The 17211-nt window shown below is 41.7% G+C and overlaps 1 protein-coding gene across 2 annotated transcripts in view; it reads left to right on the forward strand.

Moving 5' to 3' along the window:
• The window catches only part of PIGK (phosphatidylinositol glycan anchor biosynthesis class K), a 168387-nt gene that overhangs the window by 131956 nt on the left and 19220 nt on the right, over nucleotides 1-17211 (forward strand). The window contains exon 11 of one of the 2 annotated variants that reach the window (XM_084852180.1): nucleotides 7137-7163. The exons of the other annotated variant lie outside the window; for it this stretch is intronic. Within the exon in view, the coding sequence (XP_084708306.1) occupies nucleotides 7137-7145 (9 nt within the window). The 3' untranslated portion in view covers nucleotides 7146-7163. The remainder of the gene's footprint in view (nucleotides 1-7136; nucleotides 7164-17211) is intronic. 2 annotated transcript variants of the gene reach the window in all.

A 17211-nucleotide genomic window follows, 5' to 3' on the forward strand; every position in this document is an offset into this window, starting at 1 on the left:
CCATGCTCCCAGGCTAGATTAGCGACCTCTCCCTTTGTAGGGGCCAAACTTTTCAGAGAGCCCCTTGAGAAAGTCCTCGTAGAGGGAAAGGACAAAAAGAAGGTGCTTCCCTTGTCCAAGAAGGAGGACAAAAAAGCTAGGGCTCAGACTAATTTTCATCCCTACAAATCCTCCAATAGGTTCCGGGGGTTTTCAGACCACAAGACCAAATGGCCACGAGACAGAGACTTGTACAAAAAGCAAGCACAGACCACAAATACATCAGCAAGCTCAGGCAAAGGGACAAAGAAGCCACATTACTCCTGACACTAGAGGCCCCATTGGGGGCAGACTTCTTCAGTTTGCCCATTGATGGACATCAACAACGCGGATGCATGGGCACTGGAGTCTGTGTCACATGGGTATGAGCTGGAATTTGCTCACCACCACAGGGACTGATATTAGGTGACGCCGAAGTCCAAGACTCCAAACAAACATCAGCTATTTAAGCTAGCCATTCAACACCTGCTGGACATTCAAGCAATTGAGCCTGTCTCACAGGAGCAGGAAAGATTGGGGGTCTACTCCAATTTTTTCTCTGCTGGCAACAAAAATGGGGATACAAGAGCCATATTGGATGTAAAATGGCTCAGCAAATTCATCCGGAAATGACACTTCAAAATGGAGACATTGAAGTCGATAGTTGCAGCCTTGACAGAGAATGACTTTCCATAGAAGAAATCTGTAGGGCTGTGACATGGGCATCCGTACATACCTTTTCTGAACATTACAAGGTGGACAAATATTCTTCTGCTGATGCAGCCTTTGGGAGAAGGATTTTGCAACAGGCTGTTCAGGTCTGAGGTTAAGCCAGCTGGAGCCCCACCCAGGGATGGAACTACTCTTGTACATCCCAAAGGATATGAATATTGCATGCCCCCCATGAGTCTTGGGAAAAAGGACATTGTTACCATGAATTCTTGTTCCCAGGACTCCCAGAGGGCATTTGCCCACCTCTTCAGTCCAGTGTTTGAGCTATAGCGGGGGGTGGGGGGAGAGAGATTTTTAGGGCTTCTGCCTCTGCCTCACTTGTGGGGGTGGTAGACAGTTTTTCTTGGGGGGAAAGTTCCCATGTCAACAATAGTTTTTTTTAGTTCTCAAGCTGTGATGTTAACATGTTTGTATTATCTAACTGGCGTTTTTGGGGCCAGGAGTTGAGTTAGTATTCTAATTCTATAGTTTCTTATTTTGGAGGTAGTTGGAGTTTTCTGCTTTTCCAGTACTGGTCTGGGAGACCAGGATATCCCTCCTCTAGAGGAGACTGGCGAGACGTTGGCCCTGCCTGCTTATGGAAGAGGAGGGGTTATCTCGAAGGATAAGAATATTGAATGCCCTCTAGGAGTCCTTGAAACAGGAATTCACAGTAAGAATTTCCTTTTCACAGATATCACAGCCCAGTCCTCTTGATGCAGAATGGCTAGCAGCAGTTTGACCCAATATAACTCATGAACAGGATCCTCTGTTTATAGGGAGCTAATGGATGTCATATGGATGCTTTTAGTTATTATGCATTAAGTGTTGTGGTAGAATTGAATTTCTTTTCCAGTTCCACCTATAAGGGAAATTCCAGAGGGGTGGAGATTTCAAGTTACTAGACTTCAGTGATGAAAAGTTTCCCCGTCTGCTCTTTCCCTTACAAACAAAGCACAACCAGGAGACTTTATTCCACTGCAGTCACTAGCAGTCTGAGAGACCTGTCAGTCAAATCCTTCTACCTCCCTACCTGGGGCAAAGAGTCTACAGTAGTCCCTAGAAATTTCCCTTGTCTTCTCCCCCAATGCACTCAGACATCAAGCTTGGTTCTGGGAGACCAGCATTTGGCACCTATTTTGAAAAAAGAGTTCCTTCTGTTCTCCCAAGGGAGGGTTATGTACATGCTGTTCCCCTGAGGGGAGCTGCCTCACAGCAGGGGGGATGGGGCAAGTGTATAACTCAGTCCCTCAGCCTACTGCTCCCCACCGCCTTAAAACTGTATGGATTGCAAAGCTATGTGCTGGTTAAGAAGGCCTGTCCCTAGCAGCTGAAGATGTTACTGTAGGCTTCAACCACATGGACACATTTACATTAATTAATGCATTTTAACAACAAAATAAACCTGATATGCATACCTCTAAAGGTAAAGGTGGGCCGCGGTGGCTTAGTGGTTAAGACGCTGAACTGCAGACTGGAAGGTCAGCAGGTCAGCAGTTCGAGACCCGAGTGCTGCGTGACGGAGTGAGCTCCTGTCTTCAGTCCCAGCTTCTGCCAACCTAGCAGTTAGAAAGCAAGAAATTGCAAGTAGATAAATAGGTGCCACCTTGGCGGGAAAGGTAACAGCGTTCTGTGCACCTCGGTGTTCAGTCATGCCGGCCACATGACCACGGAAGCGTCTTCGGACAACGCTGGCTCTTCGGCTTAGAAACAGGGATGAGCATCGCACCCTAGAGTCGGACACGACTGGTTGGGGACACCTTTACCTTTTTAAAGGTAAAGGTAAAGGTGTCCCCAGCCAGTCGTGTCCGATGCTAGGGTGCGGTGCTCATCTCCATTTCTAAGCCGAAGAGTCAGCGCTGTCTGAAGACGCTTCCGTGGTCATGTGGCCGGCGTGACTGAACACCGAGGTGCACTGAACGCTGTTACCTTTCCCACCAAAGCGGTACCTATTTGTCTACTTGCAATTTCTTGCTTTCGAACAGCTAGGTTGGCAGGAGCTGGGACTGAAGACGGGAGCTCACTCTGTCACGCAGCACTCGGGTCTTGAACTGCTGACTTTCTGGTCTGCAATTCAGCGTCTTAACCACTAAGCCAGCACATACCCCTAGGCATCCCTTAGTATGCACAGCAAGTTTCAGTTGTCTAGATATCACGGTTTTGCTGCTATGGCACTGACAGACAGATGGACAGTCATACATCCTGTTTTATTATTATAGATTTGTTTTTCATTTTTTCCCAAACAGTGGAGCAGGTATCCACTTAGAGCTGGGTTGGATATGGCCTCCATTGTGTAACTTGAACTTGCATTTTTTCAGAAATGTGGGCCCTTTTAGGACATTATTCTACATATAGAATGAACTTAGTAAAGGGAAGTGGCTGTGCCCCAACCAACATGCAGTCATTGGGCAAGTTTGCACATCATGCTAACCCATCCTGAAGATAAGCCACCATGAGTTGGTTGTTTGCTCGATAACCACGTTGCTCCCAACAGACAATCAGGCGCACTGTGGCTTGGTGTGGGTTGTTTCCACCTTAGTTGTCTTCCTTGCTCCCAGCATGTATCCCAGGTGCCTTTGCAGCAGAAATCCTTGTTTTCTCATTCCCTGCATCAGCACCCTTTCTGCAATTGGTCTTCTGAGGTTGCTGGTTCACGAGGGAAACTCCCCCCACCCCTACTCCTGCATCAGATCACCAAATGCATATAATTTTCTGAGCCATTATGAATGTGGTAGTGCATTCACATTTTTCTTATTTTATTTGTGGTCTTGCTCAAGTGTACAGGACCACAAAACTACCTGTCCACTATTTAGCCCAGCATTGTAATATCTCCCTCTTGTCAATGTCCTTGTCAATCACATCCTCCATTTGCCTTGCCTGTGCTTGCCTTGCTAGCGAACATCCTGAACAGCCCAACAAGCCATGGGTCCTCAGGGGGCTTGTTTGTGGAAAACACCTCATGATGAAAAAAATGCTCTGGATTCAGATGTCATGACAAGCTGCCTGAAACAACCTACAGTGACAACCCACCATGGCTTATTGTGTTGTGTGAACCACATCATCGAATGTCAAAAGAAATCTTGTGTGTATATACAAGGGTTCTGATTAGATGTTAACTGAACATGTGTAAGTTGAGAGTAAAGCCTACTGGCCGCCCTCCCCCCACCTGCACAAGTTCATCCTCCATGCCTAATAATGTCTAAATGGGCTGTAATCAATTGCCTTAGCCACAGTCGGCAGCCACTGTGATTCTTAAACCAACCGTTTTGAAGAGGTTGGAAGAAAGAACTCACATACATTGCTTTATGGCTTTGATCATCACTCGAAGTATATATGTTCAGCTTTTTAATGTTGAAAATATAGTATCAGCTACTCATGGGAGTAAGGATAATGTGACTTTGTTTTGACTCACTCCAGCTTTCTAGGGAGTGCAGAAGAGCCAGAAATGTTGGATGCACTTCTCATCCATCATTCTGAGGTTATGCACTCCCAAGTTATATTGTTGTCTTTCTTTCTGTTCTGTTGTCTTCATCTGTGCTGAAGAAACTACAGGATACATTGAGTATGACAAGCCAACTCTCTGATGTAGTGTGTACTATAGGCATCAATCAATGTCAGTCACCAGTTGTGACTTTCTGTGTGAAAGGGCAGCTACTGTATATTATTGTTACTAAATGTTTGCTTTTGTAAGGTTCAGTGTATAGTAATGGCTAGATAGTTAAATTTTCTACTTAACATTTGAGTCCCAGGGTGCATAAATAAGTGTTTTAGTTGTTTAAAGGTTTTTGACTACTTGTTCAAGATCCTATCAACATGTACATTTTAAAAATTACTTTAATTTTCTGCAAGGGATTTTGCCTGGCTCCTCCTCTGATGACCAGTTAATACAGAATTTCATTGCATATGCATATTATAAAGGGATCAGATAGAATTTCCAGGGTGTCTTGAAGAAAGTTGCGGCAACTAACATTGTTTTCAAACTGCTAAGTTAAGCTGCTAATGCATTGTCTTAAGAAATGAAAGGTAATACTACTTATAGGAGCTATGGATTTGGCTTTATATCCCTTTGCTTTACCTTAGTTTATCAAGATGTTCCAAAGACTTTCATATGTATAAGCTTGTGCACACACCTGAATTAACATACAAAAATAAGCAATGCTTAGAGCAGTTTCCGCCTCTGAGACTGAGGCCAGTCTTACTGCCTAATGTTGTACGATTCTACTGATCATCATTCTCTACTTTCCATATCAGCTTCATTTTTTTATAAACTGAGATTGAGATGTTTCATACAGATATATGTAACTTTTCTCCTGATTTAAAGGGGGGGGGGATGCTTAACCTTTTCACTGCCAGCTATGTTCCACTCAGAAGTCCTCCACCTACTTTTCTGTCTCTCAAAGATCAGATATGGATGCCAGTATCTTTCCCCTGCCAGGGGGTATGGATGATCTTGATTTGCTGATGGGAAAGAGGTTAAACACCCCTCCTTGCTACACCTCAAATCAAATTCATAGCTTCCTCAATCTGTTTTTAAATTTTAAAGAAGAAAGAAAATAGAAAATTATGAAAGCATTTCCATTTAACATCTATGTCATAACTCGGTTACATCTCCTAAGATTGTTTCCCAAGGTATGTTCCATGAGCTTCATTTTCTGCTCTGTATGCTATGTGTGCCATTTCTTAATTTCCTCCATCTAAGAACTATTAGGCCATAGGCTCAGCACAGATTCCTCAGTCTGTTCAAACTGGATTTCTAAGCTTTTTTTTTTTTTTAAACCCCAATCCTTTTCAAGTTTCACAAAACTTTCCAAAGGCTTTCTTGTAAAAGGATAGACTCCAGATACAGAATATGTTTGGTAAGTTGGATGCTTAAAGAAATGTGTAATTTCAGTCAGTTTTTGTATGATATCCAGATTTTACAATCTGTATTTATTTATTTAATTATATTTCTAATCTACCTAATAACCAATGTTCTCTAGGCGGATTACAAACACTTAAAAATATAAAATACAGTACAACTACTTAAAAGAATACAATACAATGCGAAACAACAAACAGTACAGGAACAGGGTCTCAAAAATGCCTGGGAGAAAAGAAAGGTCTTTGCCTGGTGCTCTGACAATAACAACGTAGGCACCAGAATAACCTTTGGGGAATTTATTCCATAATTAGGGTGCCACAACTGAGAAGGCCCTCTCTCTTGTAGCCACCTGTCTAGCTTCCCGCAGTGGGAGCATTTGGAGGAGACCCTTTAGGAGGATGACCTAAAGTTCCAAGCAGGTACATATGGGAGGAGATTTTTTTTTTTTAGAGAAACTGAACCCAAGCTGTTTAGGGGTTTAAAGGTCAACAACAACATGTTGAATTTGGCTTGGAAATGGACTGGAAGCTAGTGCAGCTGATAAAGCAGTGTGAAACGTCTTGCATTTAAAAATCTGAATTAGTTTTTTTTAAGGTGGTTTGAGCTGACCTATTCTCCAGCAGAGCTTTATCAGTACTTTAAGATTTCCCATGTAGTATACATTTCAAATTCTTCCTTTTGAGTTTATTTTTGAGTTACGTTTGTCAGATACATATTACAAGAAAAAGGCACACACTATAGTTGGTTGCAGAGAAGTTCTGTTAAAGGTAAGACTTCCTGGAAAATGTATGGAATAATTTTAAGTAAAATTGAAGTATAAAATTACTGTTATTCTTCTGCTTATGTGTTGTCATTAATTTCACAATTAAACAGCCTTGTAGAATAGAGTGTCCTTTCTTAAGGTTCTGTTCTCAGTCACCCACCACTTTAAATCAGAAAAAAACTGCACCTTGGTCGATACCTGTATTAATTAACAGTGCAATCCTTTGCATGTTTACTCAGAAGTAAGCCTTACTGTGTGCAATGGGGCTTACCCTAGGCAGGTTTGTATAAGCTTACATTCTAAATCACCAATATACTATTCATGCGGTCACTTGGGGACAATTCAGTAGATACACTTCATATTTCATAGTACATAAAGCATGATTCTACCACATTTAAAATGTGTTCTAGCACTACACATACCATGGAGAAATACATTTGTTTGTAGCATCTGAAATCTCTAGCAGTGACTTACCCATCCAGGACTTGGTTCGCTCCAAAAGCTTGGAGACCCAGTTCTGGAACTTGTTTTCAATTATAGGACTTGGACCTAGAAAAAGTAAAATAGTAATTTGAAAAGAAGAGTTCCTCTGAGCATGTCCAGGAGGCCTTTTTTTTACCACTGAGATTACTCAACTGGCTCGCATACTGTACCTTGGATTAGAAGTTGGTATTTCGTCAGAAACTATGGCTTCCAAGCTGATTTAGGCTCTGCACCTCTGCTCCTAAAAATGAACAAATGTATATTGCCTAAGAAACTACCAATGCTATCATGTCCTTGCAGGTACCATGAGATGAAGCTAAAGCCAATGTAAGTTTCTGACATCCCTCTTCCCTTTTTCTCTCTCACCAGCCTTTTAAGGACCTTTGTTATGGTTATGACAACTGTTTTAGGCGTGGCTATGTGTAATACTATTTACTGGAACATTTAGTATCTTCTTTGCCCCAGCTGTGACAGCACTGTGGTGCAATACCTTGTAGGTCTCTTTTCTTATTCTCCGCTGTAGTAGAACTTTCCCATTGAATGTATAATTTATTTTTCTTCCATTCATTCTTTGCTCCTCTGAGACTCATTATGGTACATTTGTCTGCATTCATCTGCATTTGTCATTTATTAGCCCAGGCTCTTGCTTAACTGTTCTCATAGTCTCTGCATCTGTCTGCACTGCTTTTCATTTATTTGCTGTTCTTTCATATCCTTTTGAATCAAAATAGTGAATGCTATTTAAGTCACTCCTGTGAGTTGTTTCCTGTGGGAATATAGGAAACAGGCTTGCTGGTGAATAATAATATGCAAATAATCTCCTAAATCACACAGGAATAGACTTAAATATATGTGCAAGTGTTAATGACCTTAATAGCTTTGACAGCATCTTAATATACCATGCACTGTTGTAAGCATGGTGTTGGAGAGCGGTATCTGCCTACTGTAGCTGAGGGCGCAGGAATCCATTGCAAATCATTTCTTTTACACTGAGAATTTAGTATGTCAGCAGCATACTGTACTCTGTACAGAACTGTTAAAGCCAGCGGTAGGTCTGATTTACCTCACTAGCATTAAGCTGCAGGAATAACATTAGGCACCAATAATAAAGTTGAAGATGTCTATCACATTAGCTTAGGACACTTTAGTTGGCTTTTCAGGGGTGTTCTCCCATGCATGGGGAATAAGATTAAACCTAAATAATATATATATTTTAATGCACCTGACATGATAAATTCTATTTTGGAGCATGCTAGAAGTTGTTGTTGCTGTTGTCTTCTTCTTTTAAAGATTCTCCTTAAAATTTCTTTCTAGAGTTGCTTTTTTCCATTTAAAGAATCAGGCCACTGATTTTCAATTTGTTAAGTGTTCCTTGAGTTTTGGGCTTTTCCAAAACATAATCATCCTCAAATTAACACAGATTTCTGCTAAACAAGATTTATACTAAATGCAAAGGCCTCTTAGTGATTTAGACCAGCCATTAAATAAACTTTGCATAACTAAAATGAATGGATTTGACTTCCTACTCCAATCATTTAAAGTCTTGAGCTCTCCATTATGTAGTTCTGATCAGAGAAGTAACATTTATTTATGGAAAAAATATTTATTTTGCCTCTGAAAAGGATAAAAAAGACGCAAAAAAAAGAAAAGAAATGATCCATTATTAAAACAGATTAAAAAATAAATACCAGACTGAAAGCAGCATCCAGAGCAAACAACACAAAGCGTCCAAACGATTTATAAATAAGTTAAATTAAGCAACAACAAAGTCAAAAGCTTGTTTAAAAAGAAATGTTTTCAGTCACTTGGGGAACACAAATAGACAAGGAGAAGACCTAACCTCTTCGGGCAGGAAGTTCCACATACAGGGCATTGGCACCATGTGGTTCAGAAAGCAATGGCACACACATAAGAGGGCTGCAACAGCTGATCTTAAAGGATAGCCAGATTCATGAGGGAGGAGATGGCCCTCAAGCAGCTTGGTCCCAAGACATGAACTTTGCCCCAAAATGGCTGATGGCAGGGGTGGGGTGGGGGCTAAGATTAATTTTTGCTTAAGTAAGAGCATGTCAAGCCAGTCAAGGTAACTATTTAGATATATTTTAAATTAGTTGCTCTTAGAACAAACTTAATTGATGTTGGTTCCCCTCCCCCCATCCCAACAAAAAAACATTAGTTTGGATTCACTAGGAGGTTTTCCGACTAAGTAGGTGTGCTAATTAAGTAGTTGACATTTTTCATATCATGATGAGCAAATTTGCCTAATGGCCTTGAATAATATACTACGGAACAGATTTGTCCTATTGTTAATTACATCTATTTTCAGATATCAGTATGAGGTATACACAAATTAAACACTGTCACAGTGCTTTAAAAAGTATTAGTTTTGGAGGTGTTACTTCAATTCCCTTCTGCAGTTTCTGAGCAGCTATGCTGAAAGGGTATATGAAAACTATTTTTCTTTAGCTATATAAGCATTGCTCTTATATTCTTTAGACATTAAAGATGCCAAAGAGAAAATTAAAGTGAATTCCAGGAAAATTAAAGGCATGTGTTGATAGTGTTTGGGGACCACAGCATTAGTATTACAGGTTTAAGATTTTAATACAGGTTTGGTTCAGGTGTAACAATAAAACCATGGTTTTCTACTATGTGAACAAGTAATCTCAAGCATCGGACTCATTCTCTCCACTCCGCTTCTTTCATGTGTCAGAGGCGGAAAGTGCACCTTTTGCTTCCAATGTTAAATAAGCAGAGTTCCCCATGACATCCAAATTTAGGATGTCCCCCCTCATCAGGACTGCCCCCAATATCATTGGGTCCCCAGCCAAAACGCCAACTGGAGCTCTTCCAGCTAGAACTTCAGTCATGACTTCACTCCTCCTTTTCCTTCCCTGTGTGGTGTTCCCTGAAATCTCCAGTTCAGAGCACACATGGCATTGCTCTTTGGCAGTGGGAGGCACTTCCGGTAGGGGTAGGAGCCTCATCTAAGCCTCCATGGGCCACATGGTGTGGCCTGATGCGCCAAAATTGGCCCACAGTCCAGAGCTTCCCCATTCCTGACCTAGACAAAGTTTTGTGACATTCTAGTTATTACATTCCCCCCCACCTCCCGGATTCATACTTGAGTACCATGTGCAAATGCTGTTCACTGATATATCAACCTTCAGAATATTTAAAAATAAAATATATACCTATATATTTGCACCAAGGGAAATATAAAATATAAATAAAAAAGAAATCAAACCCCGAAGTCCGATAGTTGGCTGTAATGCACTCATCAAAGGCCAGATCTTTTGAAAAGTTAATTGTGCATCTCTCTTGGAGGACTAAAAGTTTCTAAAAGTTGAAGGAAATTCTGTATTTATTTCAAATTTTTGGTCAACATAGAAGTTACAGTATGGAAGGGCTAAATGTACAATAAATGTGTGACTCAGACAATATAAGGTATTGAGAACATATATGTAATTGTAAAATGAAGTAGGGATAAGTTTGAAATACAGTTTGCAGGACACTTATTGGTGAAAGGAAAGGAGGGAGTAACACCATCTCTGTGCAAATGACCACTATAAATAATCTGCCTTATATTTACATTTTCTTATGTGACAGAACTGAACTGGTTGATTATGTGTGCCAAACTGGTTACTGAATCTTTCTTTATTGGCCTGAACTGGAACTAGACCAGAACAACTTCAGTTGCAGCTGAGTTGAACCAAAAAACCTAATGGTTTGACTCCCTGATTCCAGAAGTTGTTGTTCTTGTTGTTGTTATTAATTTATATCCCGCCTTTTCCCCAATACTGGGACACAAGGCGGCTTTACAACATTAAACTTGTACAATTAAAACCTATAAATAGAAGTATAAATAGAAGTATACAAAAGTTAAAAATATAATTAAATCATCAATAATATTAAATTTGTATAAAATATCAAAACATGAAAAGACAACAAGAAATATAAGTATCCATCCGTCCTATTCTCACAGTTCCAGACTAGCTATCCCCAAAGGCCTGCTGGAACAGAAAAGTTTTTACATGCCTGCGAAAACATATCAACATACCTCCCTGGGAAGGGAGTTTCAGAGCCTTGGGACAGCCACCGAGAAGGCCCTCTCCTGCGTTCCCACCAGATGTGCCTGTGGTGGTGGTGAGACTGTGAGAAGGGCCTCCCCTGAAGATCTCAGGGCACGAGTAAGCTCATAGGGGAGAATACGGTCTTTCAGATAACCTGGACCCGAGCTGTATAGGGCTTTATAGGACATGACCAGCACTTTGAATTGTACTCAGAGCCAGTGAAGCTGTTTTAGCAGGGGAGTTGTATGCTCCCTGTAGCCAGCCCCAGTCAGCAGTCTGGCAGCAGCTCTTTGCTAGGAAGGTCAGCTATCATTAAGTATGAGAGGACGAAAGAACCTTAGCCTCCATGGCTACCCTCCATCACATTGCTATGGTGACGTAATGTGGACTTGCATTCTTTTTCTCTTTCTGTCCCTGCTAGATAGAAAGAGATTGAGAAAGCAGTCAGCCAGCTGTGCTCCATTTTCATGAGTAAATATGGTGGTGTTGGACCTTATCTTTCTATAGGTCTCTCCCTAGGAGAGTGAAACAGAAAGTATCAGGGGAGAGGAACAGAAAAAAAGAAGGAACTAACCCTCTGCATTGCTCTATTAGAGCTAGATTCTGTATTTTCTGTCCTTTTCACTATGCTAGGATGAGAGAGAGAGAGAACACAAAGAAAAACAGGAGCTAGCTGTGGCTGAGCAAATGTAACCCAGATGGAGCTTCTTTTCTTTCTGTTCCTCTCCTTGCTTGTGTGTGTGTGTGTGTGTGTGTGTGTATGTAGAGAGAGAGAGAGTCAATTCAGATGTTACAGCAAACTATGGTTTGTCATTAAGAGAATGAGAAGTGGCAAACAATGCAATCTCTCCCCTTCTTCCCTGTTTCTTTGTGCACAAGGGAGGGAGATTAGAAGCTTCTGCATTTAGTATGGACAAATCATACTTTGTCATTCTGTCTGAATACAGTAAATTATGGCTTTTGCAAACCATAGTTGGCCTGCAAACCAGGATTCTAGACCGCGGCTTGATCCATGGTTTGAAGAAGACAGGCGTAGAGGTTCTTTGTTATGGAGGTAGTGCATGTAACTCTATCTCTTTCCCTTACAGAGGATGGGTAGAAAAGCAGCCACATGTTCCAATCCTAGAATTTACAGGGCAACTCAGTACACATAGGAACATCCTGCCTGGTTTCCTGGAGGCAATTCTCACTTGCTGTACACAAATGGCTATTTTTAAGACTATGATAATCTCATGTTGTAAATACCAAAATATTTTCCTGCTCCTTTCAGAACAGTGACTAGTTTTGGAACTAGAGCTATAGCATTATATCCTTAATGTGCATACCATGTTCATTTCCCTGTCTTCATGCTGTAAACCCAGGGTGGGCAACCATTTTGTCCCAAAAGACTGCATCGGTGTGTGCCTGGGCACCATACGTATGTGCACATACAGTCACTCATGCACATACGCATATACATACACCTGGGGTTCGTTGCTGTCCTATTCAAGAATGCTTTTCTTCCTCTCTTGCTTTGCTTTCTTACATTTTTATGTTTCTAATTTTCTCAACTCCTTGATTATACAGGGAAGAGTTTCCCTTGCTAGTGCTACCAAGGAAGCTCCTTCCTTATCTCCAGACTCTCAGCAGAGATCAGAGATAAGGGAAGGGATCCCTTTATTAGCACTAGCAAAGGAAACCCCAGACAGTGCTGCCACAATTTTTCTGGTGGCAGCAGATGCAGGAGGATCTGGTGGGCCACCAGCAATGTCTTGGGGGCTTACAAAGAGAAAATGCCAATTGCTCGAGTTAAATGAAATATTCATTTCATTTAGTATATTAGGTGACCTCCTAATTAGCATTACATCGCTGCTGTGGTCCAGTGGATAGCTGATCATTTTGTTTTCAAGGTCTAGAATTTCCACACTGTCAGTCAAGAAATCCATGTGACTCGGGATTCTCTTTCTAGTTATGTCCAGCAAGATGTCCCATGTTACTTACAAGCAGCGCATGCTGGTGATAATGATCTCCTGTTGTTTACTCTTTTCATTTGGTATTCCCAGTATTCTGTGTCTGAACATGGGTAATCGTTGCTCTGTGTAAACGATCAATTGTAGTAGTAGAAAAGCTTAAGACTGGGTTTTGCTAATATTCTCCATTTTATAAACTGTTTCATTTCTTCTGAGAGTAAACCAAACCAATAAAATATAATAGTTACTTATGAACCTGTATTGATGTCCTGGTGCTACACCCATACTGTGTGTATGTGTGTGTGTGTGTGTGTTGCTATGTATTTGATTTGAATCTCACCAAGTTAATTGAGGATTGGTTAGAATTGCTGGGTTGGCATTTTACCATTCTGGGTACTATTAGTGAAATGCAAAGTAGCCTAGTTCTAAGTAGTTATACACATTAATCACACTTTAACCATCATGTAATCTTAATGAGATAGTATGCTGATGATTTCTTGTTGTTGTTTATCCTTCCATTGTCTACTGTTAGGCGGTGGCCATGTGACACACAGACCCATCTTGACATAGCTGATGAATAGAGAGGGAGAAAGGTATTGGCAGGCTGCTCACCAGGGCTGCTTCCTCTAGCATTGTTTCCTAAATAATTCAGAAAGGCTGGTATTTTCATCAAATTATTTCTCTTTTTGGAATGAATAGCAAGGAATAAATGGAGACGGCAGCAGTTGAGTGTTTGTGTCTCTATTATTGAACAGACAGAACTGTATTGCATTGTTTGTGGCATAAATGTTCCCAAAGTTATGCTATGTTAACTTCATTTCTTTAACTTTTTTTGTTGACGTGTTTCTGTTGATCCTGAGGGGATGATACTTGCTTAAGTAGGCAGTTAATTCGTATTCCACCAAGTACATAATTGTTAGGCATTCCTTCGGGTGCACATTAGATACAATCTTTTATTTCAGACATGAAGAGATGTAAATACTGTTAGTGCTCTTGTGATGGTGATGGGGACTGAACACTATGGAGGAGAGGATGCAAATAATGTTTCATATTTTATTGCCAAGAGGACTAGAAATGTTCAAAAAGTGTGTTTTGGAAAGTGGGACCAAGTATTCAGATTGGAGTTGGGGTGATATGAGAATAAGGGATATTTAGAAATTAGAGAAAAGTAATGGACTGGGTTGTTAGGAAGTGTGAAGAGTAGGGATGGGTGGGTGCCCCCCCGCCCCCATCTGGGTTGTCTGGGCACCCGCCCAGCTCCTGCCCTGCTTGCGCACACCCGGACCCACGCTCAAGTTCCCGCCGCTCGCCAAACTGCTCGCACTCACTAGGGTGGCCTCGTCGAGCTCCGTGATCACCAGTTTTCAAAAAATAAAATGGTGATCGCGAAAATGCACATTTGCATATATGCAAAATGGGGCTGTGAATGGCCCATATATGCAAGATTACAGGCATTTGCTTACCTGTAATCTTGTGTATATGGGCCATTCATGGCCCCATTTTGCAAATGCGCAAATCTGCGCATTTGCAAAACTGTGCATACTCGCCTACAAGCAAATACGCACTTTTGTAAAAATGTGCACATTGACGTATACATGAAATGGCCGTAGATAGCCCATATATGCAAGATTACAGGCAAGCAAACACCTGTAATCTTGCCTATGTGGGCTGTTCATGGCCCCCTTTTTGCATATATGCAAACATGCGCTTTTTTGTGATTGCTATTTTTTTCTGAAAAATGGTGATCGTGGAGCTTGACACCACTGCCCTGGTGACTGTGGGTGGCTCTGCAAGCGCAGGCAGGAGGCAAATGCTCCAGGGGCTTGGCAAGCGTGGCTCCGGGGTGTGGGCGGGGGTGGGTGTTCGCCGGGTTCACGGATGGAATCAGGCGCCTGCCTCTAGTCCCCTAGTGAGGAACATAGGGTGGAGAAGAGGTGACACCAGGAGTATAAGGACCCTGGCAGCTATGCCCAAGAAGGTTTTTAAAAGAATGTGGTGGTTATTTAGTAAAGACTTGAGGGATAGCATGTTAGTGGTTGCTTGTATTTTTTAGATCTTATTCAACAAAAGGATTATCATGTTGGTTCCAAAGAAAGATAAGACCCAAAATAGCTCAGATGGCTCATTTTATCAGAACAGCTACGTTATCAGAACAGCAAAAACAGGTAGCAGTTTGGGAGTTACAGTGCATTCTCCAAGCAGCTTGAACAGTTGTTATATACATTCAGAGGTCTGCATCAAATGTACTTGGCATTTGCCAGTCTGCTGATTTTCTGTATTTAATAGTAGCCACCTAAATTATTCCTCAGACCCAGTTTTTAATTGTGGAGGACCCATGTGATGAATGTGTTCTTAGGAATAGTTGCCAGGTATTGCCTGAATGAAGATTTTGACTATGTGAAATGGTCCTGCCCATGGCATTTTTTTTTATCCCTCCCATCTCCTGCTTTGTTTCTTCATTTGGTTGCTTTACCCATTCCCCTCAGAAAAGTAATAATGTTCATGCAGACTAGTTCATGACCAAGACCCCCGAGTATGCTTGCCACCATGAATAGTACAATGTTCAGCTCAAAGCGCCCAGAAGGGTCTTTCCATTTTTAACTCTGTAGATATTTTTAAAACTTTCTTTATGATTCTAGCAGTGAAGTTTTACAAAGATGGAATATTGATTAGGATTCCAAACTCTAAAGTGCAGCCTCATGGGTATTTAACATCTGTCATTCATGCATGCTTGAATTCATTGTACATCAGTATCTACTTGTGGGATATCCCAAGGAATGGTTAGTAAGAAGTTCAGTTGTTGTTGTTGTTGTTCAGTCGTTCAGTCGTGTCCGACTCTTCATGACCCCATGGACCATAGCACGCCCGATCTTCCTGTCCTGCAGTCTCTCTCAGAGCGTGCTCAAGTTCATATTCATTGCATCGGTGATGCTATCTAGCCATCTTATCCTCTGCCGTCCCCTTCTCCTTTTGCCTTCAGTCTTTCACAGCATCAGGGTCTTTTCCAGAGAGTTTTCTCTTCACATTAGGTGGCCAAAATATTTGAGCTTCAGCTTCAGTATCTGTCCTTCCAATGAGCATTCAGGGTTGATTTCCTTTAGGATGGACTGATTGGACCTCCTTGCAGTCCAGGGGACTCGTAAGAGTCTTCTCCAGCACCACAGTTCGAAAGCATCAATTCTTCGGCGCTCAGCCTTCCTTATAGTCCAGCTCTCACAGCCATACATTACTACTGGAAAAACCGTAGCTTTGATTAGACAGACCTTTGTTGGCAAGGTGATGTCTCTGCTTCTTACTATGCTGTCTAGGTTTGCCATAGCTTTCCTCCCAAGGAGCAAGCGCCTTTCATGGCTACAGTCACTGTCTGCAGTGATCTTGGAGCCCAAGAAAATAAAATCTGTCACTGCTTCCATTTCCTCCCCTTCTATATGCCAGGAAGTGATGGGACCAGATGCCATGATCTTAGTTTTTTTAATGTTGAGTTTCAAACCAGCTTTTGCACTCTCCTCTTTCACCCTCAACAAGAGGGTCTTTAGATCCCCTTCGCTTTCTGCCATTAGGGTGGTATCATCTGCATATCGGAGGTTGTTGATATTTCTCTCGACAATCTTGATTCCGACCTGTGATTCATCCAACCCAGCGTTTCTCATGATGTAGTCTGCATATGTTAAATAAGCAGGGTGACAATATGCAGCCTTGTCGTACTCCTTTCCCAATTTTGAACCAATCGGTTGTTCCATGTCCGGTTTTTACTGTTGCTTCTTGACCCTCGTACAGGTTTCTCAGGAGACAGGTAAGGTGGTCTGGTACTCCCATCACTTTTAGAATTTGCCACAGTTTGTTGTGATCCACACAATCAAAGGCTTTAGCGTAGTCAATGAAGCAGAAATAGACGTTTTTCTGGAATTCTCTTGCTTTCTCCATGATCCAGCAAATGTTGGCGATTTGATCTCTAGTTCCTCTGCCTCTTCGAAACCCAGCTTGTACTTCCAGTAGTACTCGGTTCGCATACCGCTGAAGCCTAGCTTGTAGGATTTTGAGCATCACCTTGCTGGCACGTGAAATGAGCACAATTGTACGGTAGTTTGAACACTCTTTGGCGTTGCCCTTCTTTGGAATTGGAATGTAAACTGACCTTTTCCAGTCTTGCGGCCACTGTTGAGTGTTCCAAATTTGTTGGCATATTGAATGCAGCACTTTAACAGCATCATCTTTGAGGATTTTAAATAGCTCAGCTGGAATACTGTCATCTCCGCTAGCTTTGTTGTTAGTAATTCTTCCTAAGGCCCACTTGACTTCAGTCTCGAGGATGTCCAGCCCAAGTTCAGTGACCGCACTCTCATGGCTATCAGG

The sequence above is a fragment of the Heloderma suspectum genome, chromosome 4 (genome assembly GCF_057233095.1).
Source record: "Heloderma suspectum isolate Gila_16-S chromosome 4, 16-S_ref, whole genome shotgun sequence".
Lineage (NCBI taxonomy): Eukaryota > Metazoa > Chordata > Lepidosauria > Squamata > Helodermatidae > Heloderma > Heloderma suspectum.